Below are 19,768 nucleotides of genomic sequence, written 5' to 3'. Positions count from 1 at the left end.
AGAGGTACCCCAAGCCCAGAACCTCCACGGCCCTTTAGATAGGGAAGCAGCCAAGCCTTCAGAACTCACCTCCTCAGCCATCCTGCACCTAGCTGGGTGCCGAGGCCCCCTTAAGACATCGGCCCACATGTGGACAGGGAAGAGGAGCTGGAACTACTAAAGAGAATAAAATCCTGCGGATGCCTGAGTGGCTTAGTTGGTTAAAGCGTCAGACTCATGATTCTGGCTCAGGTCAGGATCTCACGGTTTGTGGGTTTGAGCCCGCTTCAGGCTCTGCACTGGCAGTGTAGAGCCTGCTTGGGATTCTTTCCCTCTCTCTCTGCCCCTCCCCTGCTTGCCCGCTCTATCTCAAAAAAAATTTTTTTTTTTTTTTTTTTTTTTAAGAAAGAATAGGGGCACCTGGGTGGCTCAGTTGGTTAAGCCTCCGACTTCGGCTCAGGTCATGATCTCACGGTCCATGGGTTCGAGCTCCACGTCGGGCTCTGTGCTGACAGCTCAGAGCCTGGAGCCTGCTTCAGATTCTGTGTCTCCCTCTCTCTCTGCCCCTCTCCTGCTCACACTCTGATTCTCTCTCTCTAAAATAAATAAACATAACAACAGAAGAAAAAATTTAAAGTAGTAAAACCCTGGATTTCTCAGCTCCAGACTTGGCTCTGCTTAGGAGGCACCAACCCATGTCCACCACACTCCCCACCTCCCATCTAGTCAGTTTTGTTTAAGATGGGAGGACCTGACCTGTTCCCAGGATAGTTGGGACCTTGCCTCCTGCAGTTAAGGAGTCTTTAGTGGAGACACTTAAACTAACAACTGTTAGGATCAGGCATAAGGCAGGGTAAAGATAGGAGTCAGAAGCTAAAAAATTTTAGCAGTCAAAGGCTTTATTTGGGAACTAAGGTCTCGGGCGAGGTTCCGTGACTCAGGGAGAGAGAGAGAGGAGTCAGGGAAGTCGCCCCCAGGTGTGGCGGGGTGGGGTTTTTAAGCTGCAGCGGTTCCGGGTTTAGGTCCGGGTGGGCCTTTTTCGAGTCAGGTCGTTCTGTCTCTCGGTGATTGGTTGACCTCCAATTCGTTCTGGCAGCTACTAGGGGCTTTTGGTTGGGTTGCGCTGGCAAGATGGCCGTCCCCTCTACTGTGGTTCCAAGGACATCCTAACAACAACCTTCTACGGAAAGCCTGATCTTCATACAAGGAGAAGCCACTCTGCTCCAGGAACTTTACTCCTATTGGGTGTACAGGTCACTGCCCATGGATCTGACACTCTCTGGATAGAGATAAGTCAGGACTAGATAGCGAAATCCTCAAGTGTTTCCAGGGATAGAAACAGAGAGTTGCTGGTAGAGACAGCAGCCCCTGTTTAGACTTTCCTTCCGACAAGCTGGTCCCTTGGCAGGGGGGTTAGTGCTCCATGGGGATAAGGCATCAGATGGGCATGGGCTGTCCAGCTTTGTGTTGCTATGGCCACCATTCACAGAGCACTAACTCAACACAGCAGTCCTGTGAAGTGGGTCCTGTTATCACCCTCATTTTCAAAAGAGGTTGAATTAATATCCCAAGGTCACACAGGTACTCAGTGAAAAAAACCAGGATTCAAAGTTTGTGCTTTTTTGGCCTTTATGATTTCTTCACACCTTGGAGTTCCAGGGTTTCCAGGATGATCACAGTTCTTAAAGAATAGTCGCCAGGGCTGCTGAGAGGACATACCCACAACCAACAAGCTGCCGGATTATTAGAACAAAAGCACCCGGCTTTCTCCAGGGGAAGTCATGCTGAACTAACTTACCAGAGCTCTCTGGTAGTTAGCAAAAACATGTCAGCAAAGGAAACCTGTAGGTTTGGTGTATTGAGGCTTTTCAGAAGTGTTTGGCAATGTTCCGTGCCAAAAATATTTTCATATCTGGAAGAAAATGAGTTACTTTGCTGTGGCTTTGCAGGGAATGCTTTGTCATTAGGGTAAGGAAGATATTCCAAAGGATACATGTGCACCCCTCCTGATGGAGATTGGTAAATAGCAGTGCCTCCCAGGGATTGGTGCTAGTAAGGTTGTAGTTCATATATACATATTTATTTTTTTTTAATATGAAATTTATTGTCAAATTGGTTTGCATACAACACCCAGTGCTCATCCCAACAGGTGCCCTCCTCAATGCCCATCACCCACTTTCCTCTCCCTCCCACCCCCTATCAACCCTCAGTTTATTCTCAGTTTTTAAGAGTCTCTTATGGTTTGCTTGTACATATTTTTTAAATTAAAGATCCGGAAGAGGAAGCATATATAGAGGAAAATTCCAAGTCTGCAGGATTCTTGGGAAACGGGAAGCCAGATTAATGGAATGTGTATGTTTTTTGCTTTGGTTCCCAAATCCTTGCTAATGATCGGCATTTTGTTGGCCTGATTGCCACAGTAACAATCAAGAGGTTTCATCCATTCCACGCTTAACTATCACGTGCCCTCTATATGTCAGGCACTGTGCTGGGCACAGGCATGGATCGCACATAGTTATTGTGCTTCACAAAAGTGGAATTCTGCAGGTCCTCCATTTGCTCTTTTTATTTCTTGAGCCATTGTAAACAGTGCTACCGCATTCTTTGTAATGTCCGCCCTCTGGCATTTCCCTAAGAAGTGACCACATATAAGATCATTTAATTTGTTCCCTCTCATTGGGCTTTCACATTATTTCTGGATTACAATAAAATAACAGTATAGCCTTAAACATTCCTGTATTCCAGGACGCCTGGATAGTTCAGTCAAGTAAGCATCTGATTCTTGATCTCAGGTCTTGATCTCATGGTCATGAGTTCAAGCCCCACATTGGGCTCTGCCCTGAGAAAGAAGCCTACTTAAAAAAATAAAACCCATGGGGCACCTGGGAGGATCAGTTGGTTGAGCCTCTGACTTCACCTCAGGTCATGATCTCACGTTTGTGATTTCATGCACCTCATCAAGCTCACTGCTGTAAGCACAGAGCCTGCTTCAGATCCTCTGTCCCCCTCCCTCTCTGCCCCTCCTCTGCTTGCACTCTCCCTCTCTCTCAAAAACAAATAAACCCTTTAAAAAATAAATCCCTGTGCTCTGATATTTGTCCATATGGACAAGTGTTTCTGAGGATAATCATCTGGAAGAGAAATTATGAGGTCGGGAGATACACATTTAAATTTTTTTATAGAAACTGATGAATTGCCTGCAAAAAACATCCAGCTCAGTTTTAATTACCCCCAAAGCATCTGGCAACGCCAATTTTCTCAAATCCCTACCAACATGGGAATTATAATGTTTCCTATCGCTGCTGTAACAACCATAAATTTGGTGGTTTTACAACAATATAAATTGATCATCTTATGGTTCTGGAGATCAGGAGTCCCACCCGAGACTCACTGGGCTGAAATCTTAAGAGTATCAGCAGGACTGAGATCCTTCTGGAGGCTCTAGGAGAGATAGATCCTTAGCCCATGGCCCTCTTCCATCTTCAAAACCAGTGAAGTCTGGAGTCTTTCTCACGTGGCATCACTCTGACACTGACCCTTCTTCTGCCCCCCACCTCTCCATTTTCAAAGCCCCTTATGACATTGAGCACACCTGGATAACCAGGAGTCTCTCCTTACCATCAGGTCAGCTGACTAGCAACCTGAATTCCACCTGTGTCCTTAATTTCCCCCTGCCTTGTAATGTGACGCGTCCCGGGTTCCAAGGAGTCGGACATTTGGGGAAGGGGTATTTCTCTGCCTACCACAGATATCATCAACCTTTTTAATTGGGTCCATTCTAAGTGAAAACATGGTATCCTGCTCTTTTAAGTCACATTTTTTCAAGTGTGAGGTTGAACATCTTTTTCTGTGTGAAGAGGCAGAAGGGTTTTTGTTTTCGTAAGTTGTCTGTGTCTTTTGTCTCCTTTCCTGTTAGTTTTTTTTGGGCGGGGGGGCGGGGGGTTGTTTTCAATGGAGTTAGAAGTTCTTGAGGGTAAGGACTTTTTCATATTCGTGTTTACATCCCAGTGCCTCAAGACATGGCCAGATTCAGAGAAACTACTCCCTGCCTGTTGGCTCTCCTTTCTTCTCTCCCACCCCATTCTCTTGCTTCTCTGGTTTGGAAGCAGTGCCTGGACCTGGATGCTTCTGGCTGAGCCGAATGTGTCTAGGAGCGGGTGGTGGTCTTATGGCTTACTTACAGCGCCGTGGACTTCTCAGGCCGTGACAGGCTCTGGGGTTCAGACAGATTGGGGGCACAGCCCATGACCCAACCCTGCGCTGAGGCAGCCCTCTGCCCTTTTCTGAGCCTGTTTTCTCACCTGTAAAAACCATGATGGTGGCATGCTGGCATTTTAGGGTTGCTGGTATGGAACAGGACAAATACTGACCCCTCCTTTTGAGAGCAAGGACCCCTCTCGCAGAGCTGCCCCACTTGCCATGGGGAGGCCAGGAGGAAGCCCTACTAGGAGGACCCGGCAGGGTGCCAGCCCCAGGGGTGCTCCATGCCCCCTGATCCACCTCGTGGCTCTGCCTGACAGCAGGTAGAGATGACTTTCCCCTGCCTCTGACCTAGAAACGGAGGTGCAGAGAGGCCACGGGGCCCCAGACGGCGTGGCTAGTTTGGTGTAAAGGGACTCTTCCCGACCAGCCCGCTCCCACGGCCTCCCTCTCTCCCCCGCTTCTCCAGCCAGCTGGGCTGCAGGTCCCATGCCAGCTGCCCTCCTTCCTTTGGAAGCTAGCAACTGCCCTTGCCTGGCAGCCCCAGACCCGGGACTCTGAGGAGGGGGGCAACGGGAACCCTCTGCAGCCCTTTCCTTCATGGTCAGCAACCTGGGCTCCAGCCCCTCCTGTGCAGCCGCCTGGGGCTGGAACTCATTAGCTCTTTTATTAAATCCATCTGCTCTGCTTGGAGATGGCCCCGAGTCTCCGTGCTCCCCGCCCTGGGTATGTGAGGCGGGGGCTGCACACAGATGCCATTGTGTGAACTGGGTCGGCGTCCTGGAGGGTAGAGGCCCAGGCGCCCTGTGTGGGCGAGGGCCCCGCCCAGCCTGGAGGGTGTGGATACTGAGGAGCAGGAGTCCACATGGCCGTGGAGTGAGGGGGAGTCTGGAGAACCCTGAGCCTGGGGGGGGGGGGGCGTGCTGGGATAAAATGGGACACTGCGGGTTTGCTGCTCTGCCTTCTGCTGATGAAGCCGCCCCCTCCCCCTCCCCAGGAGTGCATCATTGACGAGGACTGCGGGCCCGCCAGGTATTGCCAGTTTGCTAGCTTCGAGTACACCTGCCAGCCTTGCCGGGACCAGCAGATGGTGAGTGTGCCCAGAGGCGTCTGCGGCTGCAGCACTGGGTCTTGGGGGCTGGGCTGGGTCCCAGAGAAGGAGACCTGGGGCAGAAGCCTTCCGGGAAGTCTTCTGTGGGGCTTTTAACCATGTCCGTGCTTGGAAGAGCCTCTCCATGCAGCCCAATGGGGCTGACTCCTGGAGTGACAAGGAGGCCATCTGCAGACCTGCCACCACCCTCACTTGGCGCATGATCTCATGGGTGACAGAGGAGGGAGGGAAGGCGGGGACCGGGTACCTGTCATTCCCCCGGGGTAGACCCATCCCCGTAGATGCTGCCAGTGACACTATTGCAGCCCCCACCCCCCACCCTCCACCCTCCACCCTCCAGATCTTTCTCCCCATCTGCCCAGAGAGGGCGGAGGGAGGGCCGGAAGAAGCCAGAGGACTTCCCTGATAGAGATTCCACAGAGAAGCACGAAGCCAGGGAAGCGGGGACTCCCTCCACCCAACAGATGTTTTGGACAAAGCCATATGGGCTCATTGACTTTTCTTGTCCTTTTTCATTACTGAGGCAGTAATAACACAGCATGATAACAAGTTTAGAAAATAGAGGGCTTCTTCCTCCCCTGTCTGGTGCCAGCTGTGGTCAGGCAGTTGCAGGTGTCCCTCCAGCCTGCCACCTCCAAGTGTGACTGTGGGGCCCCTGTGTGCTCTGTGCTTGTCAGTCCCGCGTGCAGCTCCAGACTGTGGCACCCCCACGCCCTCCCCATCCAGATGGCCTTCCGGGCTTGGGCCTGGATTTAGTCAGCTGTCGAATCAGGCTGCTGCCTGCAGCTGTGGGCCATAAGCCACATTCCTTCCTGACCTAGGCGCCTAATAAAAAGGAGGCAAGGCACAAGTCTGTGGGGGACACACTATGTCCTTTGCAAAATCTCAAGCTACATAGGAAATACTCCAGATACGTGACTCACCCCAGGTGCCATCTTTCCAGTGTTCTCCCATCTCTGCTCCCTTAACTTCCACTAAAAGCCCCCCAAGCCTCAGACTTCAGTTGCCTCCTCTGTATAATGGGAGCATGTGGTTAACCCACATGTGGCATTTTCAGGGCTGGGGACAGTGACAGTACGTGAGCCAGCATGCTGTTGTCTGCCCGCAGCTCTGCACCCGGGACAGTGAGTGCTGTGGAGACCAGCTGTGCGTCTGGGGTCACTGCACCAAGGCAGCCACCAGAGGTGGCAACGGGACCATCTGTGACAACCAGAGGGACTGCCAGCCTGGACTGTGCTGTGCCTTCCAGAGAGGTGGGTGGGCTCCCCACTGGGTACGGGGCAAGCCCTGTCCCAAGCTCCACCATCCTGGTCTTCCTGGGGCCCCATCTGTGCCAGACATACCTTTGCAGGGTCCCACCTCCTTGGCAGGCTCCCAAACACTCACTCAGGGTGCATCCCAGCCCCACAGCCTGGCCTGAGGCAGGCCCCCACCTGGAGTGGACCACCAGGTCTTCTGTCTGTGTCTCCTGTTGACACCTAGAAAAGTTAAATCCCTTCAGGATGCATGAGCCCAGGGCAGGAGGAACAAGCCCTCTCCACTCTCCACCTCATTTCCCAGGCCCTGAAGGTAGCACCTGGCCCTGTCCTATCCTCTGAGGCTGTCCCCCTTCTAGTCCTGTCTTCCATTTTCACTGGCCCTCGTGGGTGAGGTCGCTCAGGCTCTTCCCTCCTGCAGTGTTTCTGAAAATGTCTCCTTCAGCTGCCTCCCCAGCTCAGCCTCTGCAGCCCCCAGCCCGCCTGGTACCTTCTGTCCCAGCCATTTTCCTCCAGGTCGGCGCTCCGTGTGGCTCCTCTGGCAGCTGTGGTTGCTCTGTTCTGTCTCATCAGACTCCTCCGTTTCCCTTCCAAGGCTTCCCCCAGGCCACACCCAACCCCAGGCCTCTGTTGCTGCTGTGTCCCAGCCTTGAGGGCCTTTCTTACACTCTTTATTTCTCCAGACCTTTGGCCTCAAAACCGAGCACAAGCCCCCCCTCTCCAGGTAGTCCTCCCTAACTGCTCCAGCCTTCCAGACTCATTCCCTCCACAGCCCATTCTGCCATTTTGTTTCTTCTCATTTCACCTCTTTAATTTTAACCTCCACTTCGAGGTTGAGGGGCTGGAAAGTTGGGGCTCCACCCCATTTCTCTGCTTCCTTCTGTGGTACCTGCCTGCTTGGTGCTGGGCACACAGGGGTGACTTTCCCCTGGCCCTAGGTCTTTTGTTTCCTGTGTGCACACCCCTGCCCGTGGAGGGTGAGCTGTGCCATGACCCCGCCAGCCGGCTTCTGGACCTCATCACCTGGGAGTTAGAGCCTGATGGAGCTCTGGACCGATGTCCGTGTGCCAGTGGCCTTCTCTGCCAACCCCACAGGTGAGGCCCCACCTGCCCTCCCTGTTAGAGGTTGAGAGCAGATGAGATGCCACCCAGTAGGATCTCAGGAGCAAAGGGGTGATGTGGATTTAGTTCAGGGTAGGTTTAGTTTGAGGTGTCCTTGGGTCTTCTGGATGGAGCATCTGATAGCAGTCAGATCTATCGTTCTGGGGCTCGGGAGAAGGTGTGGCCAGGGGTACAGATGTGGAGCTCATCTGCACGGTGGTTGAAGCCTCATCATGAATAGGTGACCAAGGGAGATGGTGTAGAGGCAGAAGAGCTCCCACCTAGGACCATCACTGTGAAGGACAAGCTGAGAAGTTGCTGGCAGAGATGACTGAGAAGGCACAGAGGTAGAAGGGAAACTAGAGTGGGCCACCAAATTGGAGGGCACCATTGATGGTGTCATAAGCTGCCGAGAAACCGTGAAGGAGAGGTGTGGCCTCTGTGCAGTCACTCTCAACCTTCCCTCCAGCAGAACCCAGGGTGGCCGGGCAGACAGACAGAACTCCCTGGCCCTGTCTCGTGATATGACAGGCTCTGCCCCGCCGTCAGGAATTGTTCCCACCAGGAGGCCCAGATGGGCAGGGGGCTGAGAGGGGTGACACATTGCCATGAACTGTCGGGCCCCCAAGTCCTCAGGGCCTGCCCCAGAGAGTCTCACAGGAAGACAGACCTCCATCAGAGGTGTGCAGCCATCCCTCTAAAAGTGGCCTTCCCTCAGCAATGTTTGTTAAAGTAAGATGTGGACAGGAAGGTGAGACTCCACTGAGATCTTAGCGGAGGGGTGAAGGTGAGTTCCAGGCGCAGGGCCTTTGCTTTCCTGCTTGGGTCTCCCCGTGTTGATGAGTCCAACTTCACACGCCCTCCCCCTGCGGGGACACATGGCCCTCGGCTGAGTCCCTGCCCGGTCTCTCCCTAGCCACAGCCTGGTGTACGTGTGCAAGCCGGCCTTCATCGGGAGCCGTGGTGAGGACGGAGAAAGCCTGGTGCCCAGAGGGGCCCCCAACGAGTACGAAGATGGCAGCTTCATTGAGGAGGTGCGCCAGGAGCTGGAGAACCTGGAGAGGAGCCTGTCTGTGGAAATGGCTCTCGGGGAGCCCGGTGCTGCCTCTGAGCTGCTGGAGGGAGAAGAGATTTAGACCCAGGCTTGTTTTGTGGGTAGACATGCAATAGAAATAGCTAATTTATTTCCCCAGCTGTGTCCTCTAGGTGTGGGCTTTACCGGGCTTTTTTCCACGGCCTCTTCCCAGTACATGTTCCCTCTGGCTTGAAACAAAATGAGGTGCTGTGTATTTGCCCAACACCGCCCCCAGACTGTGCATGGTTCCCGTGCCTGGGGAAGATGGGGGTGTATGGGAGGGTGGAGGGCTGCTAAACTGGTCCAGATCATTGGCTGTTTTGCCTCTGCTGGTTGGCACCTGGCACATTTCATTTTGTTCTACATCCCTTGGAGAATTGTTGGAGGGGAGGCAAGGGGAAAGGATGCAGATTTCCCCATGATGGGTTTTGGGGAAATGTTGACTCTTACACATGTGGAGAAGAGTGCCCTGCTTTGCAAACGTAAACCTGGTGAAAATGTAACAAGTGGCTTTTCCAGGCATTTCTTCCCACAGGCACAGGCAGGCTGTGCCTTCAGCTGCTGTGGGTGACGTGTTCTGTGCACTCTGTGTTCCATGTGTCCCTGTTCTTTCATCAGTGTTACTCGGCTCCTACCTCTGTGCCAGGGGAGCAGTTCTGCATCACTTGCCAGTCCGGTGAGGAGGGTGGTGGTCTCCCCATCTGTCAGGATTTTGGTGTCTCAGAGACATGAAGTTGCTTGCCCAAGTCACACAGCTAGTGAAGATCAGAGCAAGATGCACCCAGGTGTGATTCTAAGCCCAGTGCTCTCCCCCCCAGCCTCAGGGCCACGGAAAGCACTCCGTAAAAGGGGGGAGGATGGGTTTTTGTTTGTTTGTTTTTGAGGCGTATCTGGAAGTAAGGCCAACCTAGTTCACTGTAAGATTAAACTTCTACTGGTAGAAATAGCATTCTCCTCAGTGTGGGGGTGGCCATCATTCTAGTGGAGACCAGCGATATTGACGCTGTCCCCCTATGGCAGTTAGTTATGTTAGTGACTTTGAAAGTACTACGATTGGTGCATAAGATATATGTTAACTTGTCAGAAACAGTGATTGTAGGGCCAGGATTATAAATGAAATTTGCAAAATCACTTACCAGCAACTGAAGACCATTATAAACCACGTGGAGAAAATCAAACCAAGCAAGGCTCTATGAAATATGGTTGTAACATCCACACTGAGAGCACTGGACTGGATGCTATTCTGAAAATGGTATTTTCAGGTGCCATTGACTGTTTCCATCATGTATTCATCCAGAGTTAAATTTTAAAATTGCACATGATTGTATAAGCATGCTTTGAGTTTTAAATTATGTATAAACATCTATGTTGCATTTAAAAATCAAGCATAAATCACTTAGACGACTCCTTTATAGTTCTTGGATGTCTTCTTTCTTTTTGACTTTGAATAAATAAAATGGGAATGATCTGCATTGTCCAAAAACAAACAAAACCAAAAAACTCTTACACGTAAGTGACTTTAACATTCAAGTGAAGCACACCGGTTTTAGCATCAAAATATTTTAGAAATGTTCACTGCTTTTGTAAGGCATTAGTCTTAAGAGTGTCAATACTTCACTGTCTTCTGAAAGAGTAAATGGAATGTATATGACTCTTCTTTCCACTCAAATGCGGTTCTGGGCCAGAACATAGATCTTCAGAGACTATAATAGTAAGACAATATATTAAGGTCTGCTGGGGGAGGGGGCAGGCACCGGATTAGACAGTCTACCTCTATCATCTCTAATCTTCATTGAATCCACGAGTATTTTTTCATTTAGCAGATGAAAAAAGCTCAAAAATATTAAGCGATAGTGCTAAAAGTCAAATAAAAAATCTAGTACAGTAGGCCCAGGATATACTGATGATTTTAAGATCAAATATAGAGCTGATCTCTACTCAGTGTCAAAAGTCACCAGGACCACTCTACATCCTTACTACTCAACAGGTACTGACGGAGAGCCTACTCAGAACCAGGTGCTAAGATCTACTGTGGGGCTGCCAGGTTGAGCCAGATAGGGTCCCTACCCTGGGCGCATCACAGCCTCATGAGAGACACATTAAACCCAGCACCCACCAAAGCAGTCAACCCAATGTCAGAACGGTGATGGGAGCCCCAGAGAACACTCAGCTGCATGGGAATTGGCTCTCAGAGATCAGAGTTTATCAGGTGATCAGAAGGAACAGGAAAGGGCATTCTGAGGGCAGAGGGAGAGAGGTGAGAAAAAGGGCTGGCACATGGAGGAAACTGCAAGTAATTCACAGCGCCTGGAAGGCAAGGTGAATTTGAACAAGCGTGTGGAAATGAGGCTGAAGATTATTTTGTTCGGCAAAAATTTTGAGTTCCTACTGTGCCAGGCCCTACCTGCATGAGTACCAGGAGACCATGGTACATAAGATAAAGCTAAGTCCCTCCCTCACAGAATTTATGTGCGGATCCACCCTGCTCCCCTGTCCTCAGAGCCCACTTCCAGTGGGAAACTGCTTTTGACAGAACACATTTGGCACCATTACTGGAAAAACAGAACCACTGCGTATTTCTCTCTCAACAAACCAGTACTCCTTAATTAAATGGGTTACTTAAGCATTATAAAAGAGGCTGAACACTCAGTTCACTGGGGAAAGAGGCAGGTTGGGAGCAAAGAAAGCGGAAAGGAAGTATGTTCCCCACTTCTCAGGCAAGGCTGTAAGGTCCACTAATCAATCATTCCTGGCCTGGTCAATTCTCAGGCTCTGACCAGTCAGAAGACCTGTTTCTCCAGTAAAGATGAGCTGGTGAGGGGATGAAGAGGCGTGCTGTCATGGGGAAGGGGCAGAGCATTTCTCCCCAGTGCTTTTTTGCCCTCCTAGCTTGGCCCCTAATGATCGCTGTGTGCTTTTCTGAATGGTCACACACACTTTCACGCACTCTTGATCTTGTCAAGTATTCTTGTTTCTAAAAGCTGACTTTTGAAAATTAACACCAGAACTAATCAGGTGGTCACATAGCACCCTTCTTCCCCACAGGAATGGATGGCACTGAAGGAGCACCTTTGATGACATGTACTCCTAGTCTAGATGGCTATAAGCTTTATTTGGGTCATGAACTCCTTTGCAAACCTGATAAAAAAAATATTTTACTAGGCCCCTAGAAAACTATACATTCCACACAATTTTGCTTTTAAAAATGTAAATTGCCTTATAAGGCTTCTGACTGCTAATGACTAAAATATTGCCTTGTTTTTCAAAAACTACACAGACTTTAGATGGAATAGTTTTATTTAGCAAATAAAAGCTGCTTCAGATTATCTTCTATTCCATATTTTCTAGACTACAATTTGTTAAGTCACAAGTGCAAAAGAGCTGGTTAGGGTCTTGATGCTAAACAAAGGGACAGAATTCAGCAGGAGAACTAGAGTAGCCAATTGCAAAGGAAATACTAGCAAATGAACCAGAATAAATGATTTTATTGTATTCCATACATTCACAGGTCACTTCCAGATTTAGCAACAACACTGATTAGCCATGCTCAGATTCTGTGTACTCATTTAGCTTCGACCATGTAATAAGTTTTAGCTCTCTCCTGGCCTAGAGAAGGACCACACCACCATTCCTAACCGTGTAGCCTGGCAACGATTTTTCTAGCTGTGGCAGAGCCTCACGGCCCCCTCCCCCACCATTTTCTCAGAATCTCTAAGTACTTCCCATCTGTTATGAAACAGATCGCCAAATACTCTAGTGCAGGGCTCCTTTGCTCTTTTTATCTCAACGTAGGTATTACCCCTTACTTACACCTTGGTCTGACAGGTGGACTTTGAACTAGCAAGCTTCTACAGACCAGCCAGACACAGCACAGTCCTGAAACCATAGCTTCTGCTTCTCTGACCAGAATGCACTCCTCACCTTCAGCACCTGCTTCAGATACGTAGGTACTTGGTTCTCCCACGGCATGCCTCGTTGATGCAAACCCATCTCTCCCATGGTAGAAGCTCTTCAAAATCCTTGTGCGACCTCTGAGGAACGGGGTCACGATTTATTGCATGTGGTCTGTGTCTACCTCAGGAGATTCAGCAGATGAGTGATCACTAGGCCCTGCTGCCCTGCGCTTGGGCAACTGATCCACACAGTCAGTGTTCTGCCTCTTGGCTCCTGCCTCAAGTGATTCTCTGAATCTGAGGGAGGTGGATCACATTAACCGCCCTCGCATAAATTACTGCGCCCATCACCACAAACTGAGTTTGAACAGTTCGTCGCTCCCTTTACTGAAATGGTCAAAGTGCAACACCGTGCTCTCACTCTATCAGGCACTGAAAAGCAGGAAGCTTCAACTTTTTTTCTATAATGAGATCTATTTTCTTCACTCTTGGTATTTGTAGTATGCCTGTAATCAGCAGCAGCAAACACAAAACAAAAAGCAGGGCAGAAGGCACAGAATGAGGAGCAGGTGTGAGAACTTTACCGTTTACTCTTAAAAAAACACGAAACCAAACCAAACCAAGCCCAAAGCCTGTTTTGTTGACAACTGGCCTCTCCTGCTCCACAGAGTCAGTCCTCAAACGCAGAAACTCGAATTTTTAACCCCTAAATTCCAAGTAAGTAGGCCTGTATCAGAACCAAAGAGTTGTCATGTCACACCAGAAAATCCAAGTGATTGGAAAGACAATTCACTGCACATGCTTCCAAGAAGCAGAGGAGACTATGAGAACGCCAACCCCCTAACGCAGACTCAGAACAGTACTTAGATGAAATTTAGCAGAATGCACACAGTTTACATGGAATAAAAATTAGCCAGAAAAATACCTTAGAAAAGATTTTTTTCCCCCTGTGGATTCCAAGAAACTTTAAAGATATTATGGAATTCTCAATCATTATATTCAAACTACAAAGCCAACATCTGCTAATACTATTTTCTAATTATATCTTTCTTAAAAAGAAATAAGGTAAAAATCTGATTTTGAAATATTGACAGGATCCTCCAAAGTATTAACATCTTTTCATCTGAGAACTTTACTGTAAACGTATCTTACAGAAAGAATTATTCAATACTCATTACAAAATATTAAAGAAAATAAATCTATTCTTAACCCAGACTCTTCATCCACAAAAGTTTAATGACTAAAATAACACAACAGAATGAACAAATGTTTTATTGGCATGTTCATCGTTGTAAACAGCATCTGGCATGAAAAAGTTTTACCAAAACCTTTTTAATTGATTTTTATAAATTAGATGGCATTTTCAAAATTTATGTAGAATTGTGTTCATTGAAGTCATATTTAGCAAAGCAAAAACTTGCCCATTCTAATAGACTTTGCAATGAAATCATGTTGACTACATCAGCCTGTGCTATGACCTGACTTACTAGCAAGTTTTTTTCAACACGATGTTAAGACGCTTTCGCAAAGTTAAACTACATGTAACTACAAATCAACTCCAAAAATTAAAGTAGGACTTACAAGGGTTCGAGAAGATTCAAACTTGAAGTAAATCTTCAAAAGTAAATGTACAAAGGAAAAAACTGAAGCCGCTGAACAGAAAAACCTCATTAACAAGGGCAAATACAATTGTATGGGACCCAGCACTGAGGAACCTCACTGAGGATTACATGTACATAGACTGCTATACTCCTCAATGTACACAAATGTACATCATGAATGGTACGTGAAAAGAATAACCATGGGAAATAGTTGAACTGCAATTATGATAACTCAATAGGATCAATTTTATTTACATGCTGAATGAACGAGTGAACCATATTCTCTACATCCATAACTTAAGTACAATCAGTTATAATTACAATATTGCAGCAATTTGAGCTGCTACCTGCTGGGAGCGGTCTAAGGGAAACGTTTTGATGTTCCAGAATAATGTTTTAATACTTTGCAAAAAATGAAACAAAATAAAAACACAACTTCACAATTCTTTACTGGGTTATGGCTGGTTCTAAGAATTTCTCTCTTCAGCTCCTATTTTTGCTGCTTTCCAAGAGTCAACACACAGTTGCATTTACTTCCAAATTGTCAATGAGGTAATGTGTGTATCAGTGAAATAAACAGAAAATTCATTCATTCATGGCCTTTGCACAGCTTTTATTATGAAGCTATGAGCATCCTGTTTGAGGCTAGTTTTACTAGCGGCTATGTGCACATTTGTCCGCAATAAAAGAAGTGTACTCATTCCCCTTCCCCCTTTCCTAGTAGCAGGTTTCGCTTTTTGTTTTTTGTTTTTATTTTTTTGCACATCCCTTTTCACTTTACAGTACATTTGACTATAGTGCACAACATGATTCCAAGTCAAAACAGTGGCCCATTGGGCACTGAGCTTCTGATTGGTGAAGGGCAGTCCAATCAGTGCTGGTGTCACTGGGTTACCCCTAACCATGTCCGGCCATAATGGCACTACACAGTAGCAGTGAACCATCTAATTAAAACCAAAAATCCCCCAGGGAAAATGCTACACTAGCAGAGTCAGTCTTGAGTCAGATCTTTATTTGGTGCTCCATCCAGATATATTTTTAGTGCTTTCTCTTTCCGAGGTGAGTACGTTACACGATGTCCCGTCTTTTGCAGTCGACTGCTTTCTTTTTTCATCAGTTCATTTCTTTGCTCGTCTGTTAACTCCATTAATTCTTCTGTTTTATCCCTACATTTAAAATATTAATTACATATTAGATTGGTATAGCCATCTGCCTTTAGTAACTTACGCTTGAATGTTATAATGCTCCTTGGTAAGAAAATGAAATCTGATTGTCACTGGTGAAGTTAAATAATCTCATACTAAGATGTCCTGGATGGCAAATGTGTTTATTATATTAACACAGCAATGACTTCTAAAAATGGTACAGAAAAATTCCCATGCTATTGTAAGTGTAATAACAGCCACCACTGATTGAACATTTATATATAACATGTACTATGGACAGTTTTGTTAAATGCAGTAGTCCTTGTTCTCAGAAAATCCTGCAAGGCTGACGTCACTGTCACCATTTCACAGATGACGAGGAGTTAGGTAAGTAACAAAGCCTAGTCAGAACTCTTATCTGCCAGGCATCAATGACTATTCTTTTTCCTCCGTATTTGTGCTGGCTCACACAGTAGCCACTTGCTACACGTGCCTACTGAAAGCTTGAGACCTACTGGAAGCGTAACACACACTATTTCTAAGAATTACTGTAAGAAAAAGAATGTATTTTTTTCATGAACAATTTTTGATATTGACTACATGTTGTGATAACATTCTGGATATAATGGGTTAAAATATTTTATTAAAATTAATTTCACCAGTTTCTTTTTACTTTTTTAAGTGTGGCTACTAGAAAAATTCAAAATGTAATGTGTGGCTCTTGTACTAAATACTGGTCAGGGCTGCTTTATACCATAAAAAAAGTAAAGGTATTTATGGAAAACAAGATACTTATGGACAACAAAAATGTTACATCACTATGAATAACAAATACACTGTAAAGATACCTATAAAATATGACGGCACCATCATCACAAATATAAAGAGGCCAGACATTTAGGGTAGAAACTTTAGGATTCCAGTCCAAATCCTGATGAATATCAAGGACAGAAATATCGCAGGGAAAAGTTCCTCTACCCTAAGGAAAAAGTAAATGAATGAATAAATCATGCTGACAGCCATGTTTACTGAGCACCAGTACCCAAAGGCAAACACTCTCAAGACTTTACCTTAGCAAATTCAATATCTTCCAAAGGAATTCCACTGATTTCACAAAGCTGTAAAAGGAAACATTTTATATGAGTTCATTTAAAAAATAAATTTGCTTAAATAAGTTATCAACCTTTTAACCCACACAGAAATAGCTTGATGTTTTCAAAGATGGAATAAATGTTTGATATAAGAAATTAGAAAAAAAAAAGCAGAAAGTGAAATCGTCTCTTGTCCACCCTGCAAATACCATGTCCCAGAAATGCCAACTTAGTATATTCCTCCTAGACCTTTTCCTATGCACATATAAACTACATCACATATATCTAAAATGCACAAAATTATATTTATGAAACCTCTCTATATAATACTTTTATATAGCCTATATATAAGAATAGGACACAGAATAACCTCATGATCTTCAACAGCTGAACAATATATCATTTTATTCCCTACCAATGGTCACTGAGCCTATTTTTAATTTTTCTAGTTACAATGCTATACTATATATACCTTCATGAACATCCTTTCATATTTCTGCAAATATTTCTTGAGAATGAATTCTTAGATGTGGATTTGCACATCTGAAAAGCTGATAATGCCAAAGTGAAGCCTGAAACAGTGATGTCAATTTAGCCACCTATCAAAGCTGTATGAGGGGTGCCTGCGTGGCTCAGTCGATTAAGCGTCCAGCTTTTGATTTCAGCTCAAGTCATGATCTCAGGGTTCATGCGTATGAGCCCCACATTGGGCTCTGTGCTAACAGTGCAGAGCTTGCTTGGGATTCCCTCTCTCCCTCTCTCTGTGTGCCTGCCCTACTTGTGTGAACGCATGTGCGTGCACTCTCAAAAACATACAGACATTAAAAGAAAAAAAAAAAAGCCGTGCAATCTTGCCTGTTTTCCCAAACTGACAACTCAAGGCATTTTATTTCCTACACTTTCAGCATTTTAAGAGGTAAAGAATGCTGTTACTGTTTTAACTTGTATTTATTCTTCAATGAATTGCCTATTCAAGTTCTTTGCCTACTTTAAAATTAGATTATTCACCTTTTTCTTATTAATGCAGTAGCTCCATATAAATACGGACCATAATGCTTCATATCTGTTTCAAATATTTTTCCCCTTCCTTGTTTTTTATCTTTGTTTATCGGTTGTTTATTAAAAAAAGAAGAAGAAATTGGAGGGACGCCTGGATAGCTTAGTCAGTTGAGTGTCTGACTCTTGATTTCGGCTCAGGTCATGATCCCAGGGTCATGGAACAGAGCCCTACATTGGGCTCCATGCCCCGTGAAAGATTCTTTCTTTCTCTCTCTCTCCCCCTTTGCCTCTCTTCTCCACTCATGCTCTCTCTCTCTAAAATAAACATTTTTTAAATTAAAAAAGAAGAACTGGAGAGGAGGCTGTCTGGAAGGTTTATACTTTTATGTGGTCTTTTCCTTTTTAGTTTCTGGTATTATGCTTATAAAGATCTTTCCGTCTCTAGAACATAAAAATATTTTCAACCTTTTCATCTAGTACATTTAACATTTTATTGTATTTTTATATAAATTTAATATATTTAGAATTTATTTTTGCATTTGGTGTGAATTATGGAAACAGTGTTTTTAAGATGCCAATTATCCTAGTACTGCTTATGAATAATTCACCCATTCCCCAGAGAGCTACAGAATTCCAACCTTTAAATTGAAAAATGCAAAAGAGAGCTTCATATAGATCCTTTATTCAATTCCACGCATTTTAAAAAGCATTTGGCTTTTTAAAATATATACAGCAATTTACTCTAGTAACTTCTGACTAATGCTAATTACTCAGGACAAACTTGATTCAAGTAACTAAAAGCGAGGGGTCCACTTCTGGATGGCCAAAAGCCAATGTAATTTTTCAAACCATCAGGAGCCTAAGGAAACAAGGAGAGTGTGTGACAAGGTGTCACAAGGTATGAAAGAGACAAAGAAAGAAAGGTTGACACGTGACTATTTGGCACTTACTTCCTAGGTTATCTCTTATGCAACACGGAGAAAAACACATATTAGTTCAATTTATTTCAAATGAACTTACCTTCTCTCGCAGCTCATCAACACTACTGCTTTCCAACACAACCTCCTGGAAGGGATCCAGCTTCATTTCCGAAGGCCTCCACCGTCTTGACAAAACTGCAAGCTGGGACATGGATTTCATCTTCTCCACCCCTATGAAGATGCAAGATTAGGTCATCTTTCTCTTTTCTCTAGAGGCCCATAATTTGACTTTTCCTGTATGGCCTGACTAAACAAGATTTACTTCAAGTGTTCTGCTTAGAAAGTGCACATAAAAGATCCCACTTATCCCAACAAGTTTTTGAGAATAAAATATTTCCTCTCTTCCCTCCAGTCTCTGAAGGTAATTCTTTACTCTTTTGCAAGCTCTCCTTCTACCAGGACTCCTAATTTCACTCCTTCCTGAGTCCTGCTGGACACTGCTCTATCAACTACTCTTTTCTCTGGATTGCCAATCTTTGCTTCTCTACTGGCTACCACCCCCACAATCTAACATCATCATGATCAAATCATCTTCACTTTATCTTCTTTTTTCACTCCGGCTCACACTAATCCCTCTCTTCTCTTTTACTCAAACCTTACTGATTCTTCAAAACCAGCTCAATTGTTACCTTTCTCTCTGGTGTACACGAGAGTAAACTGTACTGATTTGGTCCTTAAGTACCTATGATTTTGGAATTACAGGTTTGCAGAAATTGTGGAATTTCTGGTTTTCTTATAGACTGAGCATCTGGAGTGCAATCACTAGTTCTTATTCATTTTTGTAGCACCAGAGATTAGCAGTGTCTGGCAATTTACAGGTCAATAAATGTTTCTTAGATTTAATCACATGATTTCACATGATTTATTTCTCACTCAACTATTATGAAGCTAACATATATACTGAAATGATACTGACACAGGTACCCACCATCCAGTAACATCTCCCGGCTAACCCATCTCTGCTAATACATACTCAATCCTCCCTAACAAGGGGAATTTCTCTGTCCTTCGCCATCCCTTCTTGGTCTACTCAGACACGCTGGTTATTCTCTAAGGCCCCAGACACTCACAGAAGGAATCACAATCTGGAACACTTGCCTCCACATCATAGTAGATAGTGTCCTGGCTGTCCCTGACTCCCCTATTAACTTGTCAAATAATCATAGTTTTAACAATTGAAATTTAAACCAAATCAGATCTTAAATAGCACAAAATAGGTGAGGTGTTAGTATTATTGAACCCTTGGAAAACCATCATAATCTTATGATGTTTTAATTTCTAAGGGGAAAAAAAGGAAAATCAAAATCTTTCTAGGCAATAGCAGTCACAAAAGAACA

The 19,768-nt window shown here is 45.6% G+C and overlaps 2 protein-coding genes across 3 annotated transcripts in view; one reads left to right on the top strand and one right to left on the bottom strand.

The window, feature by feature from the left end:
• Positions 1-10,136, top strand: part of DKK3 (dickkopf WNT signaling pathway inhibitor 3) — a 47,123-nt gene extending 36,987 nt beyond the window's left edge. The window contains exons 5-8 of the mRNA XM_047823642.1: positions 5,177-5,269; positions 6,399-6,543; positions 7,485-7,641; positions 8,564-10,136. Coding sequence (XP_047679598.1) covers positions 5,177-5,269; positions 6,399-6,543; positions 7,485-7,641; positions 8,564-8,783 — 615 coding nt within the window. The 3' untranslated portion in view covers positions 8,784-10,136. The remainder of the gene's footprint in view (positions 1-5,176; positions 5,270-6,398; positions 6,544-7,484; positions 7,642-8,563) is intronic.
• A 4,302-nt stretch (positions 10,137-14,438) lies between these two features.
• USP47 (ubiquitin specific peptidase 47) overlaps positions 14,439-19,768 on the bottom strand; it is a 113,165-nt gene continuing 107,835 nt past the window's right edge. For both annotated transcript variants that reach the window (XM_047877054.1, XM_047877055.1), the window contains 4 exons: positions 18,472-18,602; positions 16,432-16,479; positions 16,210-16,340; positions 14,439-15,382 (listed from right to left, as the gene is read on the bottom strand). In XM_047877054.1, the coding sequence (XP_047733010.1) occupies positions 15,208-15,382; positions 16,210-16,340; positions 16,432-16,479; positions 18,472-18,602 (485 nt within the window). In that variant the 3' untranslated portion in view covers positions 14,439-15,207. The remainder of the gene's footprint in view (positions 15,383-16,209; positions 16,341-16,431; positions 16,480-18,471; positions 18,603-19,768) is intronic.

This window comes from Prionailurus viverrinus, chromosome D1, assembly GCF_022837055.1.
Source record: "Prionailurus viverrinus isolate Anna chromosome D1, UM_Priviv_1.0, whole genome shotgun sequence".
Taxonomy (NCBI): domain Eukaryota; kingdom Metazoa; phylum Chordata; class Mammalia; order Carnivora; family Felidae; genus Prionailurus; species Prionailurus viverrinus.
The sequence above is the reverse complement of the archived record's forward strand: the minus strand, read 5'-3'. Positions and strand labels throughout refer to the sequence as shown.